We start from the raw sequence: 26438 nt of genomic DNA on the forward strand, positions 1-26438 counted from the left end.
CATGTAATTCCTAAGAACTTTATCATCATTAGGGCACAGTTAGAAAATCTATATCAACAGAAGGCATAGGTCAGAGCCAAGATTTTGAGATTAGCTCAAAAAAAAAAAACTGAAGGGGTGAGAAAGAGGAAATGTACTGGAAGGGGGAAGGCAGATGTAGAATGGGGAAATTATCTCATGTGAAAGAAGCATTCAGAGAAAAGCTTTTACAGTGGAGGGGGAAATAGGGAAGGGTGAGCAACAACTGAACCTCATTCTCATTCAAAATGGTTCAAAAAGTACACACACACACTCACACCCACAAACACTCTCTCTCTCCCCCTCTCTCTATCAGTTCAGAATGGGAATGTACCTTACCCAACAGGTAAATAAGCAGGGAAAGGGATAAGAGAAAGGGAGGTAAAATAAAAGGAGACAGCGGTCAGAAGCAAAACAGACTTTTAAGAAGGGATAGGATAGAGAGAGAGTGAGGGACAAATGGAAGAAAATAGGATGAAGGTAAATACAATTAGTAATCATAACTGTAAATGTGAATGGGATGAGCTCACTCAAAGTGGAAGGAGAAAGTAGAAAGGATAAGAAACCAGAATGCAACAATACATTGTTTAACAAGCGACACACTTGAAACAGACACACAGAGTTAACAGGGAAACTACATTTTGATAAAAGGTATCACAGACAACAATGGATACCTAGGTGGCATGGTTGAACACCAGGCCCGATGCAGGAAAACCACAGACAAATAAACAAAAACTTTTACAGCAAGTTTCTGTGGTAAAGGTCTCATTTCTGAAATATACAGAGAACTCTGTCAAATTTACAAAAATAAAAGCCAATCCCCATTTGACAAACAGTCAAGGGATATGAACAGGCAGTTTTCATGAGAAAAGTTATCTACAATCATATGAAAAAAATGCTCTAAATTACTATTGATTAGAGATATGCAAATTAAAACAACTGTGAGGTACCACCTCACACCTATCAGAAAGGACAAATGATGGAAGGAAAATAGGCACACTAATGAACTATTGGTGGAGTTGTGAATTGGTCCAACCATTCTAATAAACAATTAGAAAGTATGCCTAAAGGGCTACAACCTTATGCATACCCTTTGACCCAGCAATATCTCTATTAGGTCTGTATAATGTAGGTCTGTACACTAAAGAGATTTAAAAAAAAAAAAAGGAAAGGAAAAAGATCTATATGAACAAAAATATTTATAGCAATCTTTTTGTGGTGACAAAGAATTGGCAATTGAGGGGATGCCCATCAAATGGGGAATGGCTGAATTTTAAGGTTTGGCATATGATTGTGATGGGAGTACTACTATGTTATAAGAAATAATGAGGGGGATGATTTCAGAAAAACATGGGAAGACCTATATGAACTAAAGCAAACTGAAATAAGTAGGACCAGTTCACTGTACATAGTAACACCAATATTTTAATGATAATTAACTGTGAAAGACTTAGTTGCTTTTATCAATACAATGTCCCAAGAAAATTCCAAAGGACTCATGATGAAAAAATGCTATCTACCTCCAGAGAAAGAGCTGATGAACTCTGAGTGCAAACTTTAGTATAGTTTCCTCACTTCATTTTTCTTGCTTTTTTTTTTTAATTGAGTGGTAAGTCTAATATGGAAATGTTTTGATATTTGCCTTCTCAGTAGGTGAGGGAAGGCCAGGAGAACTCAAAATCAAAAAAAAAAAAGAGGAAACGTCCCAATCTTTCCGGAGCTTTTATCTCAGAGACAAGAAGCGACATGACAGTGGAAAGAAATGAACCAAGAGTCCAAAGCCCTGGTCTAGTCCAGGCTATAAAACTTAATAACTATATTACTGAACATGAGCCTAAGTTGGTTTGCCTAAATTACAAGACTGATGGAGAAAAAACAGAGAAATGTGTGCTGAGGCATTTATTTCCCTTGCTAAACAATGAAATTAGTTTAGTAAGGGAAACAAGGAGGAAAGTTATTTAAAGTTATTTAAAGAAATTTAGAATCACATGGGCAAAAGACTGAAGGTTCAATAAGTATTAAATTCTAAAAAAATTAAGGGAAACTTGTAACTGAGATAATGATCAAGTAGATGAAAACAATAATTTATTTTTGTTGGCCTTTTAATTCAAAGATGTAGGTGAAAATGATTAGGATCCATGAATGTAAGTATGGCTGAACATAATAAATGACCCCATGGTCATATGAGGATCATTGTCTTCACACTTTGCAACCTAAGGAAATTTCTCTGGTAAGTGACTCAACTGACCATAGAAGAAACTGTTTTCAACTTTAACTGCCTCAAACTCTATTTTACCCAAAAATGTTCAAAAATACTATCCCATTCTTTATTTATACTCATCAGACTGGTCTAATTTATTGCTGATTCTAAGCTATCAAAAGCCATAGAACCCTGTGGGGATTATTTCTGATTTCTCCACATACAGTTAGGTCACTTAATCTTCTAATAATAAAACAGCTACTTTGGAATCTACCATGAAGTGGGTCCAGCTGGAAAAAAGGACTAAAAGAACATTAAAATTCTTTATTTTGATCCAATTAAACATATATTAAGCACTTATTCTATGTAAATAAATCTAAAATTGGAAAGCCAAAAAGGGATATGCATGATTGAAAAAAAAAATGATCAACAGCCATAGCCATGGGCATTAGCATGGAATATGCTGCACAGAAACCAGGAGCAAAATTCAGTGAGATTAATGGGCAAGACCAGAGATATCCAGTATTACCATGAGATTTTCTATATAAAGGACAGGCAAAAAAGAGTGCTGCATCATATCAACAGTAAAACTGAACAATGAAGAAAGCTTCCATGAGAAAGAATTCGTAGGATTCTTGTAAAGCTGAAAAGGACTTTAGGGATCATCTGGTTGATAACCCAAATCATTTATGTAATACTTTAAAGCTTATAAAACATGTTATATATGTTATCTCATTTGATCCTCACAACAACCTTGTCAAGTAGGTGTTATTATCCCATTTTTCAGGTAAGGAAACTAAGGCTGAATTAAGGTTGGGTGACTTGCCAAAAGGGTAGAGAATGTACAAAGAAGGATTTATTCAGGTCCTCCCGAATAAGGAATGTCATATTATTACTAAAAAGGAAGAACAACTGCACCTGCCAATGGAGGTTAACCATAAGACTTTATGACTAAATTTTTAAAAACACCATGAAGAAGGAGAAAGCACCTTTTAAAGAGAGGCTCTTTTCTCTCTATCAAACAGTCTCCACACTTACCTGGGTGCCAACTGTGATATTTGGCATTGAGGAGATACCAGCACTGGACTTGGGCTTTTTATTTTTTGCCCTCGCCTTTTCTAACATCTTCTTCCTCTGACTAAAAGGGACCACACCCCTAGAAGAGAATACACACACCAGACAAATGAGAAGCTATAACTCAATAGGACCTTCCATTACTTTAACATGCTATTCTTAAAGCACTGCTATGATCAGGAAGAGGTATTTTTAAAGACTTTATTTATTCCAAGAATTTTAGAATCAATTTAGAACAACTAGAATTTTAGAATCAATTTATCCTTCAATGCTTGAAGGATAAATTCCAGAATATTAAGAAGGAAGACTGCTATAATGTGGAACAAAATTTTAAACACTTTATTTAAAAATGTAAAAACCAGTCCTCACTCCTGGGCCATACAAAAACAAGTGGCTTTGCTAGGGCCCTGCTATGGAGAAAGAAATTCATGTGCTAAGTATAATAGATGGCATGTTCACATTTCTGCGTATACTGTAGAGTGCTTTATCCACTGCCAATACTGTTAAATCATCTTCACTAGCTGATAATCAGGTATTTTCTGCTACCTCGCATTATTTGGAAATTTTTCTAATGATAAACAATAAAAACCATAGCTTGCTTTTTGTAGTAGACATGGATAAGAATCCCTTTGCCAGTAATGAGTTGGCCCTCATCTCTAATCAAATTTGCTTAAATCCATTCATTGTTAAAATTACCAATCCCAGAATGACAGCTTCAAATTGGGTTCCACAGGGCAAATAATATATTATTTATTTTATCACCTATATACCTTCTAGAGATTCAATAGCTAAATACTTGCAGTTATCCTCAAAGCAGATCTACTTTAGAAAACTGAGTATTTTATGTACTCTAAAATAAAATGCTGATAAAAACCTGAGTCCAACCCTTAAGTCATTTAAAATCTATTCTGTCTGATATACTAAATATTAGTCAGGCCCCAGGTGTTTAGAGAACTTAAAACATGAAATTTAATTTTTACTTTAACTCATTGATAGATGTAAGAAATATCTGGGCCTTTTTTTAAAAATGCAAGTTTAAATGGCTCCCCAAATCAATTACTTTTCATGAATACCAATCCTTGTTATTCGTTTATATTAAGATGAGGTACATACAATTAAACTCAGATGACGGGTTCATAACCCAGTGTCAGTAGATTAGGTACTTACAATTAAACTTACAACTTATTTTTTAAAGTATTTTCATAACTGTATTTCACCATGTTTTGTTTCCTTTGATCCTATGTATTTTTATTTCATTCATTTAAAAGCATTATGCTGATAAAGGATGCATAGTCTTTACCAGACTGCCATAAGAGTCCATAACACACAAACAAGCTGAGAACCCCTAGCTTAGAGCCATCATTTAAATTTCAAAAGTAACATCCCTGTACCATAATGACATTTTCTATCTTGGTCACAAAATAAGTCGAGAAACATGTGTCAAGCTGTTGTTTACAAGGTGCTGTAGCCGACACCTAGACTATTTCTTGTCCTCAAGAAGCTAAGAAAATATGGCACAAGAATGATACACAATAATACATCATAGACCCTGAATGCCAAGTTAAGGATTTTGAATTTTATTCAGTATTAACATCTTGACCACAATATCTAATTTATTCCTAAAGAAGAATAGTTTGGCAACAGGGTTAAGGACAGATTTGTGGGGAGGAAAGGGGAGAGGGAATGTTGGAGGCAAGAAGATTAACGAATAAAGATAATACAATACTTCAGACATGTATAAACCAATGCTAGGGATGACAGAAGTAAGAATAAATGAGTAAAATAGTAGATTAACAGGATCTCATTTCTGATTAGATGAAAGTAATAAACAACAAAGAATCAAAAACAAAATTGGGCTTTCAGCCAACTGAAAGACAAATGGGGGATTAAACAATACTGACACTGATAGCATGAGTGAAATTAGAAGGAAGAACCCTAAGCGAAATTAGGAAAAATCTGTAGCAGAAGAAAAATTAGACCTATTTTCACAGTGAAAAAATGTCACACAAGCATTTTGATAGTTTCATATATTATAGGGAAAAAACTATAGGGGGAACCTATTATATTGACAGTTGTTTTAGAAAACAAAAAAGTCTAACCATCTGATCCCCGCAATTATGTTCTACCTTTTCTAGTATTAATCAAAACAAATAGCTGTTTCAGTTTAAACCTGAAAAAAAAAAAACTTTACAGGCATCACAAAAATGTTTATTAAAAATGTACTCTTTATTGATTACTATTTCACCCTCTTGGACAACTAGCAATGAAATTATTGAAAAGCCCTTATTAATTCCACACAAAAGAATTTGGGAAATGCTGTTGGCTTTTTTATTGGCATTGTTTTAATAAGTGTCAATTTACCTGCCCTCTTCAGGGCTGCAAAATATTTTCAGGTGTGATATTCACTGACAACATTAACTTCATCTTTTTACTTACCACCAATACAGATTATTCTCTAGTTGAGCACAGGTGTAAAGAGCACAACAGTGTAATGAAACTATCCGTTCTCCCTGAAGCTCTGAGTAAGTCTGTGCAGTATGCTCTAACTTAGAAGCGACAGAACTTAAAGTTTCATCCACCCATGTAGCAACCTAAAGAACAAAATGCTGCTTGTTTAGATAAAAATTTCCACAAAGAAGTTTCTCATAAACATCCATGACTTACCACACTTGATTCAGACACAAAGAGAACAGAGTAACTGAAATTCTATAATGGTTCTGAGTTAAATGCTGCAAAACAATTATATTGCAATTCTTCCATTATATAAGCAGAAAGGCATTTTTTACAGTTCTTTTACATACCAGAAATTCAGAAATATATACAAATTGCTTGCAAAATATACAATTTCCAACTGTTTTTGGCATTAACCAAAAGTACTCAAATCTGTTTCATTAGTTTAAAAAAAATTCTTCAAATATAAAAATTTTAGACACAAAATGCATACTTTTTCAATGTGTTTTGTAAAGCTCTCTCCCTCTTCTCTCTCCCCTCTTTCCCTCCCTACCCTACAGCAGAAATCTATAGCAAGAAATGTTAAACACTCCAAAGATAAACCAGATAACAGAATTAACTGTCCTCAGAATCCCACCTAATTTTAACCAACAATCTATTTCAAATTTCTCATAAAATTCACACACATATGTAGAAAAACAGTGAACATGTACTCATTTCTAATGGAAAAAAAAAAGAATTTAATTAACAACAGCAATGTGAAGTGTTTCATACCTTATTATTGTCTGTAGCTACAGTTGCTCTGATACTATTTGCAGAAAGGAGAACTATCTTTTCATTGGTTAACCCCAAAAATGTTGCTCGTGGATGATGTAATGAAGGATTCTTTGAAAGCATAAGAAAAATGATTACTAATTTATAAGCTGATTTGTAAAGCTAATTGAACCAGAATTTGAGGAGGTCAAATACCTGCGCATTCCTGTAAGGCTCTGATTCACTCCATTTCCACTGATAGAGCTCCCCTTTATTACTAACTGCCAAAAGCTCAGAATACAAAGCTCCAATGGATGTAAATTTTGTTCCATCCTATAACATAAAAGAAATTAGAATAATAAAATACTATGATGAAATATTTCTGAAGTTTATACATTTGCACTATAACTCATCAAAACATTATCTAGGAATCAGGGAAAAAATAAAACCAAAAAAAACATGTTTAAAATGTAGAAAGGAACTTGTTTATACAGAAAGACAATTTATTCACTATTACCATATTAAAGAGGGGTAGGGCAGGGAAGCTAACCCTTTCAGCTCAGGAAATGGGAAAGGGAAGGGTGGCAAAAGAGATTATCATGAGTTTTTGGGAAAGGAGGAAATGGGGGGAAAAGAAAGGATTCAAAATTTCTGCTACTTAAAAATCTGTATATTCCATCTCTAATCTTTGCTAATTAAAAGCATCCTCTCTTCCTCCATGAAGCTTTCTTTTCTCAGCCAAAAATGATCTTTCCCTCAAGTGTCATATAGCACTTTCCATTTTGGCTTATATTTCAATGTGTCAAAAAATTTTATACAGATCTTATTTCTCTTATTTGACTATCAGGAGTTAGGGTGAGAACAATGGTGATACATATAGGTAAAGAACAAAAGGAATATGGGATACCAGGAAAGAAATGAGGCCGTCAAAATGAAGTGTAGCGGTATACGGAAATTTACCAGATTCACACCCGGCAATGGCCGAAATTACAAAACATTATAAATACAACATTTTTCATTATAAATATAAGTATGAGGTATAAATTGCCACTATCTCCTTCAGTTATCATATCCTCATGATCACAGGATAACAGATTTTAAGCTGGAAGGAACGATAAACACAAATTCCATTTAGTCCAACTCCAGTATTTTATAAATACAGAAACCAAGGCCCAGATTAGTTAAGTGACTTAAATTATCATCTCTATGCAGGTGATTCAGAGATATTCAGACTCAATCTCTTCCCAAGAATCACAAACTGCTTAATGGACATTTCAAATGAGATGTTCCAGTGATATCTCAAACAACCTGTACTAAGCAGAATTCATTACCTTTTTTTCCTCCAAACCTACCCCACTTACAATCCGTCATATTACTGTTGAAGGCAGCACTATTCTTGAAGTCTCTGAAGTTCATAAACTCTGCATTATCCTCAATTCCTCATTCTTCCTCACACCACATCTAACAAGTAGAAACATCCTACCATTTCTACATTCATATCTCCTGCATTCTCTTTACTCATATAGCTACCACTCTAGTGTAGATCTTTATCACTGTCACCTATACCATTGAAATGGACTCCAATTGTTGATGCTGTCTCAAGGCTCTCTCTGCTCCAATCTGTCTGCCACACAGGAGCCAAGGTGATTTTTTTCCTTTAGTACATCTCATCAATTCACTCCTTTACTCTTATACAATGAATTATGTGGCTCCCAACTGGCTCTGGGGTGGTATGCAAATTACTGGGGATGAATAATAATTTTAATAGGGTTTGACTTTGTTCCAGCAATGGTCATGTGTATATGCTTCTATGAAACCTTATGGACTTAGAACATAGGACTCTGACCAGATGAAGGAGATCACAGGGGTTCTTTCTCTACTGAATTTTTTGTCAGCTAAATTTTTGTTTTGTGCTATCTACACATTTCAATGCTCTTTGCATGCTTTTAATTTTGTGACTTTTAAAAAATGAACATTACTCCATGAAACACTCAAAAGTTGGAGTTCTAAGATGTTTCAAGGATCATCCAAGCCCACAATCCAACAGAATCAACTGCACCAAAGATTGAGGGAGAGTATGACTAAGAATGGAAAAGTGCCGACCCTTTATTTGAGGGGAATCTTTTTTTTTTTTTTTTTGGTCGAGACAATTGAGGTTAAATGACTTGCCTAGGGCCACCCAGTTAGTAAGTGCCAAGTGTCTGGTCTGAGGCTGGATTTGAACTCAGGTCCTCTTGACTCCAGGGCCAGTGCTCTATCCATTGCACCACCTAGCTGCCCCGAGAGGAGATTTTTTGAGGGGAACTGAGGTGGATACCATATTAAGAACAAACTGCCCACCAATAGCACCAGGATACCAGGAACTCTGGCACTCCTATTACTGACCTGGGACAGAAATGGGACCTAACTCCCATAGGCTGAAGCATTTGTGAGTCCTTTAGGATTTAGAAGCAAAGGTTTCCAAGCAGTACAGGAGGCCTCTAGGACTTTAAGTCTACCCTCAAAGTAGGAATAAATGTATTTCCCCAATAACCTACCCCTCCAACCAGTAACAATAACCAAAACAGCTGATATTTATCTAGCACTTCAAGTTTACAAAGTACTTTATACTAATTATCTCATTAGTTCCTCACAGCAGCTTTGTGAGGTAGGTACTATAGGCATTATTATTCACATTTTACAAATGAAGACACTGAAGGCAACTGATTGGGGATCAGTAGCTCTCTCAGTATGGATAACCATTCATCCAGGAATGTCCCAAATACTAAGAGGTATCCAGCCACAGTGAAGACACTTAGAAACAGCTTTGCTAGCCATAGTTTCTTGCCAAGGAGCAAGGCCTATGCTCTCTGCAGGAGTTGGTTACCAGGGAAGTGCTACGGGTGTTTAATATAAAGCGAGACTCTTAATGACAAAAAGTCAAGTGGTCCAAACACAAGCACAGACTATTGAGAAAAGTTGCAAAATGGTTTGACTCTGGATAATCTGATGACTAGCATAGAGATCTTTAATATTTTAGGCACCAGCCTGAAGGGAGGTAGGGCAGGGACAGGATGGGTTCGAAGACAAAATAAGGGTGGGAAGACAAGATAAATACATGAACTTCCTTCCAGTATGATAAGTGTTAGTGATTCAGATATATACATATATGTAATATGTATGTATGTATAAATGCATGCATGTATGTAACAGAAATCCTTCTGGGGAAGGACTGGTTTTGATGGGGTTGGGATCTGGACCCCAGAAAGGAAAAACCCTGAACTTTCCCACGTGGCCAAATCTCTGATGTTCCCCTGAGGCTTAACCGCCTTTCATTGTGACTATACCCAATCTCCCAATTCTGTTACCTTTAACCTAGCTTGGCCTTCTTTTGTTTTACTTACCTCCCTATGGCCCCTGGCCATTTCCCACACTAATCCTAGCTAGGCTCCATGGTCCAGGTCCCAGGAATTCTGTTCACCCCACCTTACTGGCCACTCCCATCCAGATCTCCTTAGACCCCTCCTCCAGTGACCCCAAACTACTTGGCCATTCCTAGATCCCTCCCACAGTCTTTATGTACACAAGGTCCATCTTATCTCCATTAAGATGCTCTGATTCTTAGAATCTAGCCAATAGCCCATAGATGCTCAGATTCCTTAAGAGTCTAGCTAACATGGCGAATCTTCAATAAACCTTGATTTTGGATGAAAGAAGGCTTGGCTCAAATGCTTTCGGGCAGGACCCAGGTGTTGTGATTTTGGGGTCCCAGGACCCCTAACCTCTAAACCGCATCAGTTTTAGGGTGCAGACGATTAAAAATAGTTTTCCCAGAAATTTATCTGAAATCTGGAATTCTTTTCCTAGATGATTTATGTTTTCAGGATTATAAAACATTGGTTTATTAAGCTCTAATAGTCCTAGTTTTTCCTTATTTAGTCTGTTCTATTATCCTACATTTTTTAACCAGTAAAAAAAAGTTTTGATTACTATTTAATAATACAGTTTGAGGTCTTACAACAGGAAAAAATAGGTTAACTTAGGAGGAACAAATCCTTTTTAAGATTCCATTTTATAAATAAGGAGTTGTTATTACGTAAGCCGTTTTTCTGTAACAAGTGGAATGATGCAGTTGGTAATAATGTATGTATCCCCCAAATTAAACTACCAGTGTTTCAGATTTGATAAACATCTGACAATGACATAAGCTTTAACTGATTCCTCTCTTTTATTGTAACCTTAGGTAATCAATCACCAATCAGAACTTACTTATAACTTGTAAATATCCTCAGCCAGAATAACAACCAAAAAATCCCAACCATCACAATCTGCTCCTGAGATTGTGACTAGAACAGACTCCTTCCTGCATTTTCAGCACTGGGAAATATAAACATCTCATTTTTGCTCAAAAGCAGTACTGACTTGATGGGAGATTTGCCAGAATGGCATCTCAGATAGAGACAGGAGATTCGCCAGAATGGCATCTCAGATAGAGACATAGCCAGGCATAGAGAAAAACCTAGTCATGAGCACCAATATAAGATATGCTTAGCAGGATCTCTAAGCATCACGTTACTAATTTGTTTCTAGACAGTTTGATGTTTGTATTACTGGAAAAGTCAATAAAGCCCTAAAAAGCACAGAAAATGGAAAACTGGTTTTACCCATGCACCATTTATCACAGGTCTGTATACTCTTTCCCCACCTTTATTCCTTTTTTTTTTTTAAATTTCCCTTGATATCCTAGAGACCTTTTCTTCCTGTAAATGAATGCTGTTGTTATACTAGCTTAATAAAATAAAATCTACAGTTTCATAATTTTTCTCACATCACTGTGCCCAAGCAATAGGTAATAAATCTTTTTTCAATTATTAAAGCTGTTCTATCAATACATGTACTGAGTGTGCTTTAATAAATTGACTATCAGATGTTTTTATGTCTTTTTTAATTTTTTTTTTTTTTTGGTGAGTCAATTGGGGTTAAGTGACTTGCCTCAACTCACACAGCTAGTTAAGTGTTATGTGTCTGAGACCGGATTTGAACTCAGGTCCTCCTGACTCCAAGGCCAGTACTCTATCCACTATGCCACCTAGCTGCACCTCTAATTATTTTAAATGGGAGTTTTTATCTAGTAAGAGAATCCCACCCCATTCCAATATAAATTAAGGTACTTCAGGCTTAAGGGGTTTCAAAACAAATAAACAAAACAACAACAAAAATCTTTATAATTGGCTCAGAGGACAAAAGACAGGCGATTACTTTCTGGTTGCCCAATTACAAAAGAGCCAAGAAGAGTACAATTAGGTGCGTGTGACTACTGGACCAAGAGGCACAACTCAGTAAGGGATACTTTATTCAGCTAAATCAGCTCAGGTTATCCTCAGTGCATATCCTTGTTGAAAAGCCTTCCCCTACAACAGCCAAGTAAAATAACTGTTCAATGACCTATAAGTTTCTCTTTTTATCTCCCAACTAACAAGGGATTGGCCTAAATCAGGCCCAGACCAGAGTAACTTACTTTATTATTATTCTTTTTTGGACAATATAACTATTATTTAGAAATGCTGTAGATTTTTGTTAGATTTATAACTTGTTACTTTAGTGAAGCTGTTATCTTGATTAATTTCCTAAGTAAACTATCATATTAGCAGCAAATAAGGATAGTTTTATCTCTTCTGTGCTTATTTTTATGCATTTAATTTAATAAGTATTACTAGCATTCTAGAATTATGTAGTAGTAGTCAAAAGGGTTTTCTTTATTCCTATATAAACTAGGAAAACCTCTAATCTTTAGTCACTGGATATAAAGGTAGCATTCAGTTTCAGATCGATATTTCTTTTATGATGTTAGAAAAAGATCCTTCTAAGTCTATGCTTTGTAGGGTTTTTAATACAAATGAGTATTGTATTTTGTCAAAGACTTTCTGCATCTATTAACAATTTTACCATTACTGAATTATCTTTCCATCTTCAGTTTAAATCCAAATTTAATAAATGGTTAAATTTCCTTTTTTGGATAAATTTTTCCAGGCTTTTTCTTTGGATTTCCTTCAAAATTTTTACTTGTTATTCACTAATTATAGACTAGTTATAAACTAATAAATATCAAAAACAAAAAAAGTATTTTTCTTTGCTTTGTCCATCCTTGATTTTGCCTTAATTCTAAATCTTATCTCTCAAAAACAGGTTTGCAATGGCAAATTAATGGCATGGACTAGACGAAAAAGAATCAGTAGTATATGAACCAGTGTTTGAAAAACCTAAAAACAAACACTTTTGCTCAAAAACTGAATAGCTACTACATGGACCAAATTCATGCAACCAAGAACACAACAGGCTGAACAGTAAAAAAGAATCCAACCAAGATGGATCTCATTAAAGCACAATTGTTTTAACTCAATCGGTAAGCAATATGAAAAGAAATCTTTATTTATATGAAAAAAAGTGACCAAAATATCCATACACTTACACTGATAGATGAATGTTCCCCACAGGAGGTGAAAGACAAAAACAAAGTTAAATACCCCTAATCTGGGAAAGGGCTAAAACAAGGTTTGGCTCATAAATGCAATTAATAATTGCAGTAAAATTTTGTGCCGTAATAAACTAAGAAACATGGGAAGACAAGTGCAAAGTAAATTATGCAGTACCAGGAATGCAATATACAGAACTAACAGGAATGTAAATGTAAACTCCCCAAGGGTTATTTTAAGGATAAAATGAGATAATATTTGCAAAGCACTTTACAAACCTTAAAGTGGATATAAATGCTAACTCTCAGTATATTAAAATAGTCAAACATTTGGAATAGAATGTAAGGGAGAGAGACAGACCAGAATAGTAGGGATCAGTCAAGGGAGCAAAGGTTGGAATGAAAACAGAATTAATTTGTTGTTTTTTTTTTTAAACTGCAAGTGGAAGACAAGTCAAAAGCTGAAGAATGAAATTTCAAAGCTCTAAATTATTTAGCTAAGATTGTGGATTAAATACAAGGCTAAGGAGCTTTTACATAATATCCTATAAAGCAATTGGGAGGAGGAAAGTGACATCACATATTCCAGAAGCTATGTGAAAGATATTGGATGATATAAGACGAAAGGCAAAGACAAATAATATGACTATTAATATAATCCAGGTGTGAAATAATGACCAGTGGAAAAGGAAGTAGAATAAATAATATGATTATTATGAAAGCAGAATCAAAAGGACTTAACAACCGACTGAATATAAGAAACCACAAGGGTCAAAATAACCAGATACAAGACTAAAATAAAAGAAGTACAGTAGTATGCTCAAGAGAATGCGAAAAGAGAAGAGGCAAGTTTCTTTTTTATGAAGGGGTGGGAGAGAGATGAAATGCAACTTGGACATGCTAATTATGTAACTCAGGCAGAACATGTAAATATCCTAGCAATCATCTGAAAATTCATGAGTGGACTGGAGTTCAAAAGTAGAAACCAGCACTGCAACAGATTTAATACATATATGGAGAATCACTTCCATAGAAGTGATCATTATTACCATGTGTTCACTGGAGTACATAAAATAAAAAAGAGAGAATGTCAAGGGGACAAAAGGGTCACATAATAAACAAGCATTTATTAAGCACCTACTATGCATCAAGAAGACTGTTAGGTGATGAGGATACAAAGACAAAACAAATGAAAGAATTCTTCCTTTCATGTAACTTATAGATTAAATCACGGGAAGGGCAACATGCACACATGTAACTATATACAAAACAAAGACAAGAAAGTTAGGGAGGGGGTGAATTAGAAATTGAGAGCATCAGGAAAAGTTTCACATAGATCATGATGTTTAAATAACATCCTGAAAGAAGTGAGAGATTCATGAGATGGAGGCAAGCGTTCCATACAATGTGAATGGCCAGTGATGAAAACTTGGGATACCACAATTAGAAGAACAGGAGAAGAACAGGCAAATGAAACACAGAAGGAACATTAGATAGATAAATGAACAAGGAAAAATAGTATCTTAGAAGTCAAGTGAAGTGAAAAATATTGAAAAATGTAGAATTAGGGGCAGCTAGCACCAACCCTGGATTCAGGAGGACCTCAGTTCAAATCCAGCCTCAGACACATAACACTTACTAGCTGTGTAACCCTGGGGAAGTCACTTAACCCCATAGCCTAGTCAAAAAAAAAAAAAAAAGAAGAAAAATGTAGAATTAGGAGAATAGAGTCTCTGAAAATGAGAATGAATCAAAGGGTAATCGATGATTCCATGAGAAAACAGAAGTATTAGAACAAATTAAAACACTGGAAAAATAGAAGAAAATAGAAGGTATGACAGATTTTTTTTAAAAAACTGACGTGGAAAACAAGTCAAGGAGAAATAATTTAAGAACCTACAGATTAACTAAAACCACAATTTATAAAGAAAAAGCAAGACACTATATTTTTAGGAATTACAAATGGAAACTGCCCAGATCTATTAGAGGACAAAGTGATGCTAGAAAGAGTCATCAATCACCTGTTAAAAAGAAGTTTCATGAATGTCATAACCAAAATCCAAAGCTCCTACATCAAAGAAAAAAAATACTGCAAGAATCCAGAAAGAACTAAAATACCAAGGAACCTTAAAGAGTATGAACAAGATCAGGCTTCTTTCATAAAACTATAAGCTATATCTTGAAATACAATATTCCTTACAACCAAAAAAACTGACCTTTAAAGAGTGTTTGCAAAACATTTTTGATGAAAAAAAAAAATCAGAGCTGAGGAAGAATTCTGTTGTTTAAGGACACTTGACAAATCAATTCACCCCTCTGACGATAAAGGGACTAGACTAGATAATCTAGATGAGACTCCTTTCAAGTTTAAAATTTTGAAACTATTCACAGATTTGATTATTTGATAATAAGTTCTGCTTACTGACATCTAGGAGTTATGATTTTCTCAAATTGCAAATGATCACAAAATTCAAAAGTGGGAAGTACCTAAGAGATAATTTAGTCCAACCCCTTCTTGTGTACAGATTAGGGAATCAAAGCTCAAATCACAAATCGAAGTCTAAATTACAAAGATTATATTTTTCATGTGCATTCTGCATCTCCAACTAGGTTTTGAACAATACAAAATCAGGACTGGTATCTCATACTTCTCATACACAGTACCCAATGTGAAACTGTGTAACAACCTTCATGTGGCTAAGGCAGTCTAGAAATAAGGAGTGATGAACTCAGCAGGTTTACTAAATCTGTGACCAATGTCATTAGCACAGTAATTCAATATGCAATAAACCAACTCCGCTGAAATCTGTAGCCATCATCTAGAGTCTTTCTGACATAAAGCAACAAACTTTTTGCAAATGAATATACCACCACTAGCCAGTTACCAATTAGATTATTCTATTCCAGATCCAAAAAAATAAGGCTTATCACAATCTCATATTTCATTTACTTATTCCAAACAGAATGACTAAAATAGTTTGCCAGAAGCAAATATAGAAAATGAAATAACATTTACCAAAAGACTTCCCCTACACAGGAAGTCTACCACTTCCTACTGCCAGTCTCCTCAGGTGAGAAGACCTCATGCCACATGCTATCACCTTATACCTTGCATCTCCTGCTGGGCATTGTATGTACCCTGAAGAAAGTCTGCAATGGGCATAGCTAAGTTCTTCTATTAGTGTCAGTTACTGGCAGAACATACTGACTCTCCCTCAAATTCTTTAACTATTTAGTTCTTCAACTTACTCAATTCCCATGACCTATTCTTCCATCCTATCTCAATCACACATGTAAACTTGCCATCATCCAAAAATGTACATTCTCTATATTAAAAATTCCAAAATCCCTCTAACCAAAATCTAATGACTTTTCACTTCTCCCTCCACATTTCCTTATAAAACTCTATTCTTCTTCCACATCATGAACTCCAATCTCTGGACCCCTCAACTCTCTCCCAGGCCATCTCCCTTACACTAGTACTACTACTACTTTCCCCACTTCTCTCCAACTTGAACCCATGGTGACCCAATTAAATTATACTATATAGTCGTCCTCTCTTGAACCCCCAGCCCTCTAATCATACAAATTATACCCAGCCAAGGCTCAGCCCTGGATCACTCTTACTATATGTTGCCCTCTCTACACACATATTGCTGAATAAAGGAGGAGAAAAATCATGCAACTGCTCAGACTGGGTCCTCTACAAATTTGCTACTCAACTTCAACTAGGCCTTCACTGTGGTAAGGCAATCCTACTATAATTCCCTTATCAATTCATTATACCATTTTTCAGTGGCTCTTCAAAAACTTTTCATGCTTCCTTGAACCTCCCATGGCTTCCTCTCCCCACTCTTTAAGCTGAGAATCTTATCTCGTATTTTACAGAAAAAACTGAACGCATTCACCATGAACTCCCTCTTTTATCCTCTTTTTCATCTCCTATCCCTCATGCCTTCTGCCAATATCTCCTCCTTCACCTCATGATGAAGTGGCCTTACACCTTGCCAAGGCTCACCCCTCTACAGCCTAGTGTTACAATAAACAACCAGTGGGTTTGCCTGCCTCTAGTCTCTCCCTATTCCAATACCTCCTTCCTCCAACTGGTTACCAAAAGATTTCTTAAAGTACAGGTCTAATCATGTCACTCCCTTACTCAGTAAACTCCAGGTGACCTATCACCTCCAGGGTCAAATAAAAAATCCTGTTATTCAAGCCCTTCACAACCTATCCCTTTCCAGTCTGCTTATGCCTTACTCCCCACTACTCACTCTTTCAATCTAGTGACTAGCCTCCTCTGTGTTCAACAAAACAAGACACTCTTATTTCTCAGAGGGCTTTTTCTTTGGCTATTCCCCCATACCCGACTTTCTCTCCCTCTTCATCTCATCTTCCTGGCTCCCTTTAAATTCCAACAAAAATCTCATCTTCTACAAGAAGTCTTTCCAAAAACCTCTTAATTATAGTCCCTTCCCTCTGTAAATTATTTCTATTTATCCTATATAGAGAATGCTTTGTACATATTTGTTTGATTGTTGTCTCCCCCATTAGATTGTAAGCTCCTTAAGGGCAGAAAGTCTTTTAATTCCAAGTGCTTAGCACAAAGCCTGTCACATAGCAGGAGCTTAATAAACGTTGACTGATTGATTAATGAATAGAAGAACGAAGATGTCATATAAATGTATAGAAAATTTTACATCACATCGTTCTCACTCATTTTAAAAATATATTTAAAATTAAGCAGAAAAGCTTTCAGTTTCCCAATTGTAAATTGTCAAAGGATATGAACAGGCAGTTCTCAGATTAAGAAATTAAAGTCATCTATAGTCATATGAAAAAATGCTCTAAATCACTATTGTTTAGAGAAATGCAAATCAAAACAACTCAGAGGTACCACATCACACCTATCAGATTGGTCAACATGACATAACAGGAAAATGATGTTGGAGAAGATGTGGGAAAATTGGAACACCAATGCACTGTTGGTGGAGTTGATCCAACCATTTGAGAGCAATTTAGAACTATGCCCAAAGGGCTATGAAAATGTGCATACCCTTTGACCCAGCAATAGCACTTCTAGGGCTGTATCCCTAAGAGATCATAAAAATTGGGAAAAGGACCCAGATGTACAAAAATATTTGTAGCAGCTCTTTCTGTGGTGGCAAGGAATTGGAAATTGAGGGGATGTCCATCAATTGGGGAATGGCTCAACAAGTTGTGGTATATGAATGTAATGGAATACTATTGTGCTACAAGAAATGATGAGTAGGCAGACTTTAGAAAAACCTGGGAAGACTTGTATGGATTGATGCTGAGTGAAGTGAGCACATTGTACATAGTAACAGCCATGTTGTGCAATGACTAACTTTGATAAGACTTAACCCTTCTTAGCAATGCAAGAATCTAAGACATCTCCAAAAGTCTCATGATGGAAAATGCTATCCACATCCAGAGAAAGAACAATGGAGTTTGAATGGAGATCGAAGCACACTATTTGCTCTTTTTTTCCCTTCTGTTTTGTTTTGTTTCCTCTTTCTTGTGGTTCCTCCTATTGGTTCTAATTCTTCCTTACAACATGACTAACGTGAAAATGTTTAATAGGAATGTATATGTATAGCCTATATCAGACTGCACGCCGTCTTGGGGAGGGAGGTGGGGAGGAAGGGAGAGAAAAATTTTAAACTTAAAAGCTTATGGAAGTGACTGTTGATAACTCCAAATAAATTAATAATTAAAAAAAATTTTTCAGAAAAATAAATGGAATATAGTTAAGCATTCTATGACAAATATGGGAAAATTTCAATACCTTATCTGGCCACCACTGCAAATCTTCTCCTAGAGATACTGGGCTTTGCACAGGTGTATTCTTCTTATCCAAATTTGGTTCTCCTTCTTTGCTTGTAGAGCCTCTTTCATTATCAAATGAGGCTCCATCAAGCCACCTTCGCTCACGCAAACGTAAAACGGATTCACGTTCACGCAACAGCTCAGAGTCTCTCTCTAAGGGAAGAAGGAGAACTGGTATGCAATTGGGTCACACCAGTGGGATAAAAGTAAGCCACTCTCTAGTAAAGACCCTTCAGGATGCAACTAACAGCAGTTTATCTACTGACAAAAATTTAAAATAGATTTAGGTCTCAGTCTGACATGCAACATTCAAAGCTTTAACCTTTTCAAGTACATGTACCAAAAGTTGCTATAAGTGGCAAATTAAAAATTCTGAAAGGGCACAATGGTTTCAGTTTTTTTTTAAAAAATACAATTCTTTTTGATTGGCTTTTTTTTTTAAATTAAGATTCAAAGATCGTGATACATTATACTAAGGAATATTATTAAAATATTTATCAGCCTAATGGCAAACTCTCCTAATAAATCAAAACTTCAACTTCTGTTAGATACATTTATGCAAGCCAAAAAAGAGTGTTTATTAGAGAGTCTCTAGTAATAAAATACAGCTGCACAAAAAAAAAAACTTGTCTGAAAAAATTAAGACAAATCAAATTACATGAAATTTACATAAAGCTTTGATAATCCAACCCCTTTCTTTAAAATAGTATTTTATAGGACTGGATTTATAAAATATTTTACATAATCAATTAGCGTATTTAATAGTTTCAAATTAAAAAGTTCCAAAGAGCCAAACAAGTTTTAAAAAGGATCCTTGCAGGAAAGAGTTCCTTACCAAAATGCTTCCCCTCCAATTGGCCTACAAACTGTCTAAAGCCAGTACTCTGCAGTTCGCTCATGCAGATATTTTTTTAAATGAGGTAATCAAAACTAACTTGCCCAGAGTCAACTATGCATGGAAAATAAGGATTAGAAACAATTCGTAGTAACGTCTTATAAATAACCTTAGGAAAGGGAAAAAAAGGAGGGATTTAGAAGGCGTTATGTCAAATGTCGAACATCTGAACATGCACATGACGTACATTAGCCATTATGTATATGCTGACTAAAACGAAGAGGTATCACATATTGATATCATACATATCAAGTCACCATCATTTTTTCTTTAAAAAAAACAAAACAAAACATTTTTTAAGCCTTGGGTCTTTCTACTAAAAGAAAACAAGTGCTAAAGATATAAAATATTGGCCTATCATAATGTGACCAATAATTACTGGAATTTTGACCCAAGCAGGTATACATATGTTCACTGGTGCTATATACTGGAGTTAAAATAAAAATGAAGAAAAAGAGCTACAATAAATCAAAATACAGAGGTTGGATTAACAATTTAAAACTGTACTGGTCAAACTGTGTAGGAAGTATTAAAAGACTTAAAAATATCCAAAAATAATATTTTAATTAAGTACACATTTGTTTTAGCAATTTATCATTTATAAACTGTTATTCTTAACCTAGTTCTGGTAACAGTCTTTCATGGTTCTAAATTAGCTTCCCAGTTCTCTCCTCCACGATACTGGGACTAAAAGTAATGGAATAATCATGCAAACTTAAGAACCATGGAGAAGGGCTTTCTGAATGCTGCATGTCACTGTAAAATAGAATTTGGCTTTGAGTTCATAACTAGTATTCCTAATAAAAAAATAGAATTATGCAATAAAAACTTATAAGTATAAACACAAATATTACTAGATTATGGACCACAATCTAGATAAAATCATTAATACAATACTATTGTGGCTCATCCAAGAAAAGTTAGAATCACCTACCTGGTTTTTCCCCCAGAATCCTATGCAAATGCTAGTCAACAGTAATTCAATTTGTGATAATTAGAAAAAATAAAAGGAAACTATCATGCATTCTCTCACTAACATTCTACAATGCTAAGTACTGAGCAAAAAGAGAAAAGTGCAAAATTACCTCGAGATGAGCCTAGCCTGGAAAGTGATGAACGACGAAAGGAAGGATAACCAAAGTAGCTAATGTCTTCTGAAAACATAGCATCAGCATCAATAATAACACTTGGGTGTGCAGAATGAATATCAGCATCAAGAAGAGACATAAGATCCTCTATAAGGAGAATAAATAATTTAAGTCCAATATTCACAGCGTCCACATAATTTGATGAATGGATTGATAAATGATAATTCCATAACAGAATTAACCCAAGTTTTATGAGTTGTGGAACGTGTATTTATTTGTTGCGCAATTTAACATTTATGTATAAAACTTGAAAAGTAATCATTCAGCAGCACACAAGCCAATATTCAATCCTCCTTTTTGCTAGTATCTAAGTAAAATCCACCAAGTAATAAAAACCTGAATGGTTACACCACTAATATTTTCTCTTCAACATGAAATTTATACTATGCCACTTCAACAAGATGCTAAGACCCCAAAAGAAAATCTGTGCAGCAATCAATTACCAACCTCCAGGTAGATATGATTCACTTGCAGTATCATCCCCATCATCTCCATCTTCATCATCACGGCTGAGCAAATTATTTACAGCAAGGTTTACATCAAGATTTGTCCGCTGGAGTTCCCGAATAATAACACTTCTAGACTTCCCCTGTAAAACAACTTGGGCCTTGGGAGAAAATACATGAGAAAAGATAAGTCATCTTTTAAGCCATTTTTTAAATTTTCCACCCATTTTGTCATACTGAATTGAAACATCAAAGAACATTTTCTTGTACAGAGGAGAACACAAAAAAATTCTATATAAAACTATGAAATATGCCATTTTCAATAAAGGCCCCTGTTCTGTGGAGAAAAAAAGAGCTATACTAGTTTGCCACTTCAGCATAATAAATCTTACAAGAGAAAAGTGGTTTGGCATAGGGACTAAAGAGACAGGACTTGGAATCAGAAGACATGGGATTAACTCTTGCCTCTGATATTAGCTGAATAACTCTTTAACAGGTCACTCAACCTCCACATGCCTCAGGTAGTTCCATAGGATTTAATAATAACCAAGTGGAAAGAATTCCCTATATTGATGATACCACATATTCTTAACATACTTATGTATATCAGACTTGAGTTGTTTCTACCTCACAATATGCTTCACTACACTTGAAAATAATTAACATACCTGTGAAATGAGTTCTTCTGGAATGACAGATGCAGGAATAACAGGCTGGGGCTGACTGCCCAACAGACCAGAGCCTCGATCTCGTCCTGTCCGAATAACTCTGGTCTGTCGTCGTGAGTCTCGAGCTCCAGCAGATGACCTGCCAGAAGATCCTCCTCCACTTCCACCCACTCCTGAACTCCAGCGACTTCTAAATATTTGAAAAAAGATTTATACAATCAGTATCTTTAATTTTTGAAAAGTTCCAAATTAAATAAATTTACTTATCCATTTATCATGGTAGTTCATCCTGACAGAAGAATAAGCATTAAATGAGGTTTTAGTTGTGTCCTAAAACAGAGAAAGTCGGTAAAGAAAAAATATGTATTCGGTACAAAATTTGCTATAACTAAGTTCTATTACAGCTACTGTGTAGTAATTATTTCCAAAAGCATTATCAGTATATTAGAAGGAACAAAGCACTTTCTTTCAAAAAGCTCAACAACTACAAGCGCCAAAATGTTTTAGTTTTAGATATATTATGTGTCTTTTTACAAAATATAAACGTAGGGGCGTATGATAAAGTGTTTTGTACTTAGCAAGCTTGGAGAAGGAAATGTCAAAAGACTCTACGTTATTTGCCAAGAAAACCCCAAATAAAGTTACTACATGACTGAACAGTCATGAAAAACGACTCAACAACAACTCAGCAAGACATGCTGATGTGCCAAAATAAATTTTCTATCAAAATTAAACAAAAACTTCTCAGACAAATGCAAAGCTCATGTTCAATTGAATGATTTCGTGATTCCAGATCCTCATATTAAATTTCTACTTTTCCAACATTTCTGGAAAGACAGAAGTACTTAAACACGACTTCCAAATATTAGTAACTTATAAAGAGTTGTGGGGTAAGAAGTAAATAAGGAAATCATGTAAGAGGCAACCCTAGAGTAATCAAGCTATTTAGATTATGCTATGAAGTTCAGTCTTTTATGCTTTTTCCGCATACAGGTTAAAGCACTGCAAGATATTAACAATATAATAATTTACCATATTTTTCTTCCATTTAATCAGATCCTTCAAAAACAATCAGAAGAGACAGGTGAGTACTCTTTACCTCAACAGAAACTACAGTCCTTCTAGTCTTGCTATGGCTGGAAAAACAAACAAATCCTCATCAACCTAGCGCCAAGATGGTGATAGATGCCTGCTAGTTCTTAAATAACAATCAAACAACCTAACGGAGATCATACTCAAACCTTTTTCCAGCTTCATAAGACATGTTAGAACCTATATTCTATTAACATTCTCTTCCACAACTTCCATGCCATGATGACGCATTTGGGGACAACTTGAATGGAAGAGATTATATTTCACATACATAGTTATAACCTTTAAAGTTTACAAAGCTAATGAATGTGAGAGCAAGGATCTGAAACCTTATTTCCTGACTCCAAGTTGAGTGCTCTTTTCCATTATATCAGGTCTCCTAGAGCTATGTCACCCATACTTTCTTCTTGTTGTTCAGCTGTTTTTCAATTGTGTTCAACTCTTTGTGACCCCATTTGGGGTTTTTCTTAACAGAGATACTAGAGTGATTTGCCATTTCCTTCTCCCATTCATTTAACAGATAAGGAAACTGAAGCGACAGGGTTAAGGGACTTGCTCAGGGTCACACAACTACTAAGGGTCTAAAACCAAAATTGAACTTGGAGTTTTCCTGACTCCAGGCCTGGCATGCTATCCACTGAACCACCGAATTGCCCCTCACTACTTTTGAGCTCAATTCATTTCACCATCCCTTGGAAGAGATGCCCAGTGCTGATGATTATTACAATGTAACATCAAAAACCTTTTGTAAGTACCGTTATTTAAAGTCAATCTTGACAACATAGCATTGCTAACAAACCAACAAGTGACGATCTTATTGTCAGGAAAATGAGACAGACCTATATATAATGAGCCTTAGAAACCTTTGTCATCTAATGAGTTTTCTACTTTTTGTGGTCATTTCAATGGGCAACTGTAACCAAAAGCATTTTTATTTTTCTACCAAACTGAATAAAAATTACTGGAAATAGTTCGGGCATAGACAAGAGGAGAAATCTATATTAGAATCATCATCTACTTAAACCAAAAGAAAAGCCAAATCTAGCACCAGCCCTGGAGTCAGGAGGACCTAGACCTCAGACACGTAACATAACTAGCTGTGTGACTCTGGGCAAGTCACTTAACCCCAATTGCCTCGCCAAAAAAAAAAGACAAAGAAAAGTCAAATCTGCCAGAACAAATCAATCTTTTTCATTTCAAATTTCAAATTATTCACAATCATTTCAAATTATATTGCATCCATAAAAATTAATTTAGTATTTTGAAAGTGTTGCAACAATACTCACGTAAAAAGGTAACAAATGCAAGTAGACATAAGTTGGTCTTAAAACCGAAAAAAAAAAAAAATCAAACTGAACATCTCCATTTTTGTCATTGATTCTATTCTGTATCACCACTGACATTGTTTAACTGCCTAAGTCACCTTACTTTTGTCTTTAACTTAAGTTCAAAAGTTCATAGGTTCAGAAGTTGAGTCTTCCTCTGAATTAAGTTTAAAAGTTCAGTTTCCCTATAAATTATTTTAATTTAAAGAAATTTGTTATCTCTATATCACTGACTGTCTTTGTCCAATTAGAGGAAATCTATTATCTACGTACCATCACTTATTCTTAGACTAAATGAATCAGAATTTCCTAGCAACAAAGATGGAAGGAGGGGTTACTACCTCCGCATTTCCAATTTCCATCCAATTATGTTGTCTCCCACAAAGCAATCACAATGTTTTCTCCATCTATGATGCTGCCTTCTATTTTTTTGGATGCTCCTCCTTTTGTCTCTAAAGATAATCCATCAGCTGTCATTCAAGGTCTTTTGGAAGGCTGAGGAGCTTACCCCTCTTATTGTATGTGCTAGCCTTATCAATAAATTGAATGTGTTCAGAACTTTGTTGCCTCAGTTTACCTTAATTCCAATCTTGACAAAACCATCAAGGTTGCAACTTCCCAACTTTCTGCTATAAATACTCAGTTTTAAAAAAAAGGTTTCTTCTACCATCTTATGTTTGAGGAATATAAGGAATATTCGTCATTGGCAATTTTCTTAAACCACAGTGTGACAGAATACTAAGTTTAAATTCTGAGCTCCTAAACCAAAATTTCAAAATTACTACTATGACAAAGTTAATGACAACAGATGGGTATTTTCCCTTTGTTGAAATAATCATTCATTACAGAAACCTGCTCAGACTGCATATCTTTACACAAATTTTTAAATGAGAGAGAAATATTCAACAGATTACTTACTGAAATACATGATAATCCACAGAGCATGTTTTATGTAAAATTGATCTGGCAAACCTGATATTACAATGATACAAGAATCACGTTTTTGTAAAGGTATTTTTGATGAGGAACATAGTCAGAAGACAATGATCAAGACAGTTAAGAGTTGTCTAAGTAAAATGACATATGACTATCAATTTAAGGTACCAGGGAATCTGTATATCCTGAAAGAAAAACTTCAAGTAACATAACAACCTTTCAAATACTTGATGTAAAGAAAAATTTTTTTAAAAATTAGAGCTGTCCAAAAGTAGAAGAGACTGCATCAAAAAATAGATTACCACTGAAACCAGGTCTTCAAGCAGAAAACAGATAACCTAGCTGATAGGTTGGAGGAGATAGCCTATTGGGTCACATAACTAAGAGTCTATTAGTCTTCCCAGGTTCATCTACAAAAACTATCTTGCTTAACTGGTTTTCTCGCCAAGATCCATATAGTCTCATTTCTCTCACCAGCTTTTCAAGGTTGGCACTTTGTAGGGCAATACTGCTCAATCTTCTGTTAACCTTCTTCTTTGTAGGTTTTTTCAAAAGAGCTCCTACTAAAACAATATTGCCCTTGACTATATTGATGAACCTCTAACTGGCAAAGAAATAATGTATTTGTGCTGGTTAAGGCAACTGTGGGACTCGATTTCTTCATTATGGTGAGTAATTTGTATCACTTAAAGCAAACGTCTATAACTCTGTCCATCTCTGACACTGTTCAATCAGGATGATACCACTATAATCACATCCCTCACCTTTATCCTTTTTTATTTGTGTATTCAGGCTTTGGTTTAATGAAACATTTTATACTCGTAAAAGAAAAAGGGAAACATTTCAAAGCATCTGAAAAACATGAAAACTGCCTGAAATATGTTACCTGACAATTCAAGAGTTTAAACACATAGATGTCAAACACTCTCTACCCGTGAAATTATGTATAGTCACACAGACATTTATCTTCACAGTAGATGGCAAAAATTATATACAAAGAATTGTCTGGAAGGGTGGGAACCATTGTTTGGTGAGCAGTCCAATTTCAATTTTTCTAAATACTCAGCATATACAGGTTTATGACACTGAAGAACTTTAATGGTGTCTTTAAACATGAACCATTTTCTCTTCCTC

General features: G+C 35.1%; 1 protein-coding gene across 3 annotated transcripts in view; it reads right to left on the minus strand.

Moving 5' to 3' along the window:
- The window catches only part of UBR5 (ubiquitin protein ligase E3 component n-recognin 5), a 176449-nt gene that overhangs the window by 87532 nt on the left and 62479 nt on the right, over nt 1–26438 (minus strand). For 2 of the 3 annotated variants that reach the window (XM_027850036.1, XM_027850035.1), the window contains exons 6-13: nt 21952–22141; nt 21285–21444; nt 20775–20924; nt 18754–18965; nt 6713–6829; nt 6518–6628; nt 5729–5883; nt 3257–3374 (exon numbers count right to left, since the gene is read on the minus strand). In XM_027850036.1, coding sequence (XP_027705837.1) covers nt 3257–3374; nt 5729–5883; nt 6518–6628; nt 6713–6829; nt 18754–18965; nt 20775–20924; nt 21285–21444; nt 21952–22141 — 1213 coding nt within the window. The remainder of the gene's footprint in view (nt 1–3256; nt 3375–5728; nt 5884–6517; nt 6629–6712; nt 6830–18753; nt 18966–20774; nt 20925–21284; nt 21445–21951; nt 22142–26438) is intronic. The other variant, XM_027850037.1, reaches the window with a different exon arrangement.

This window comes from Vombatus ursinus, unplaced genomic scaffold, assembly GCF_900497805.2.
Source record: "Vombatus ursinus unplaced genomic scaffold, bare-nosed wombat genome assembly UNPS02008961.1, whole genome shotgun sequence".
Lineage (NCBI taxonomy): Eukaryota > Metazoa > Chordata > Mammalia > Diprotodontia > Vombatidae > Vombatus > Vombatus ursinus.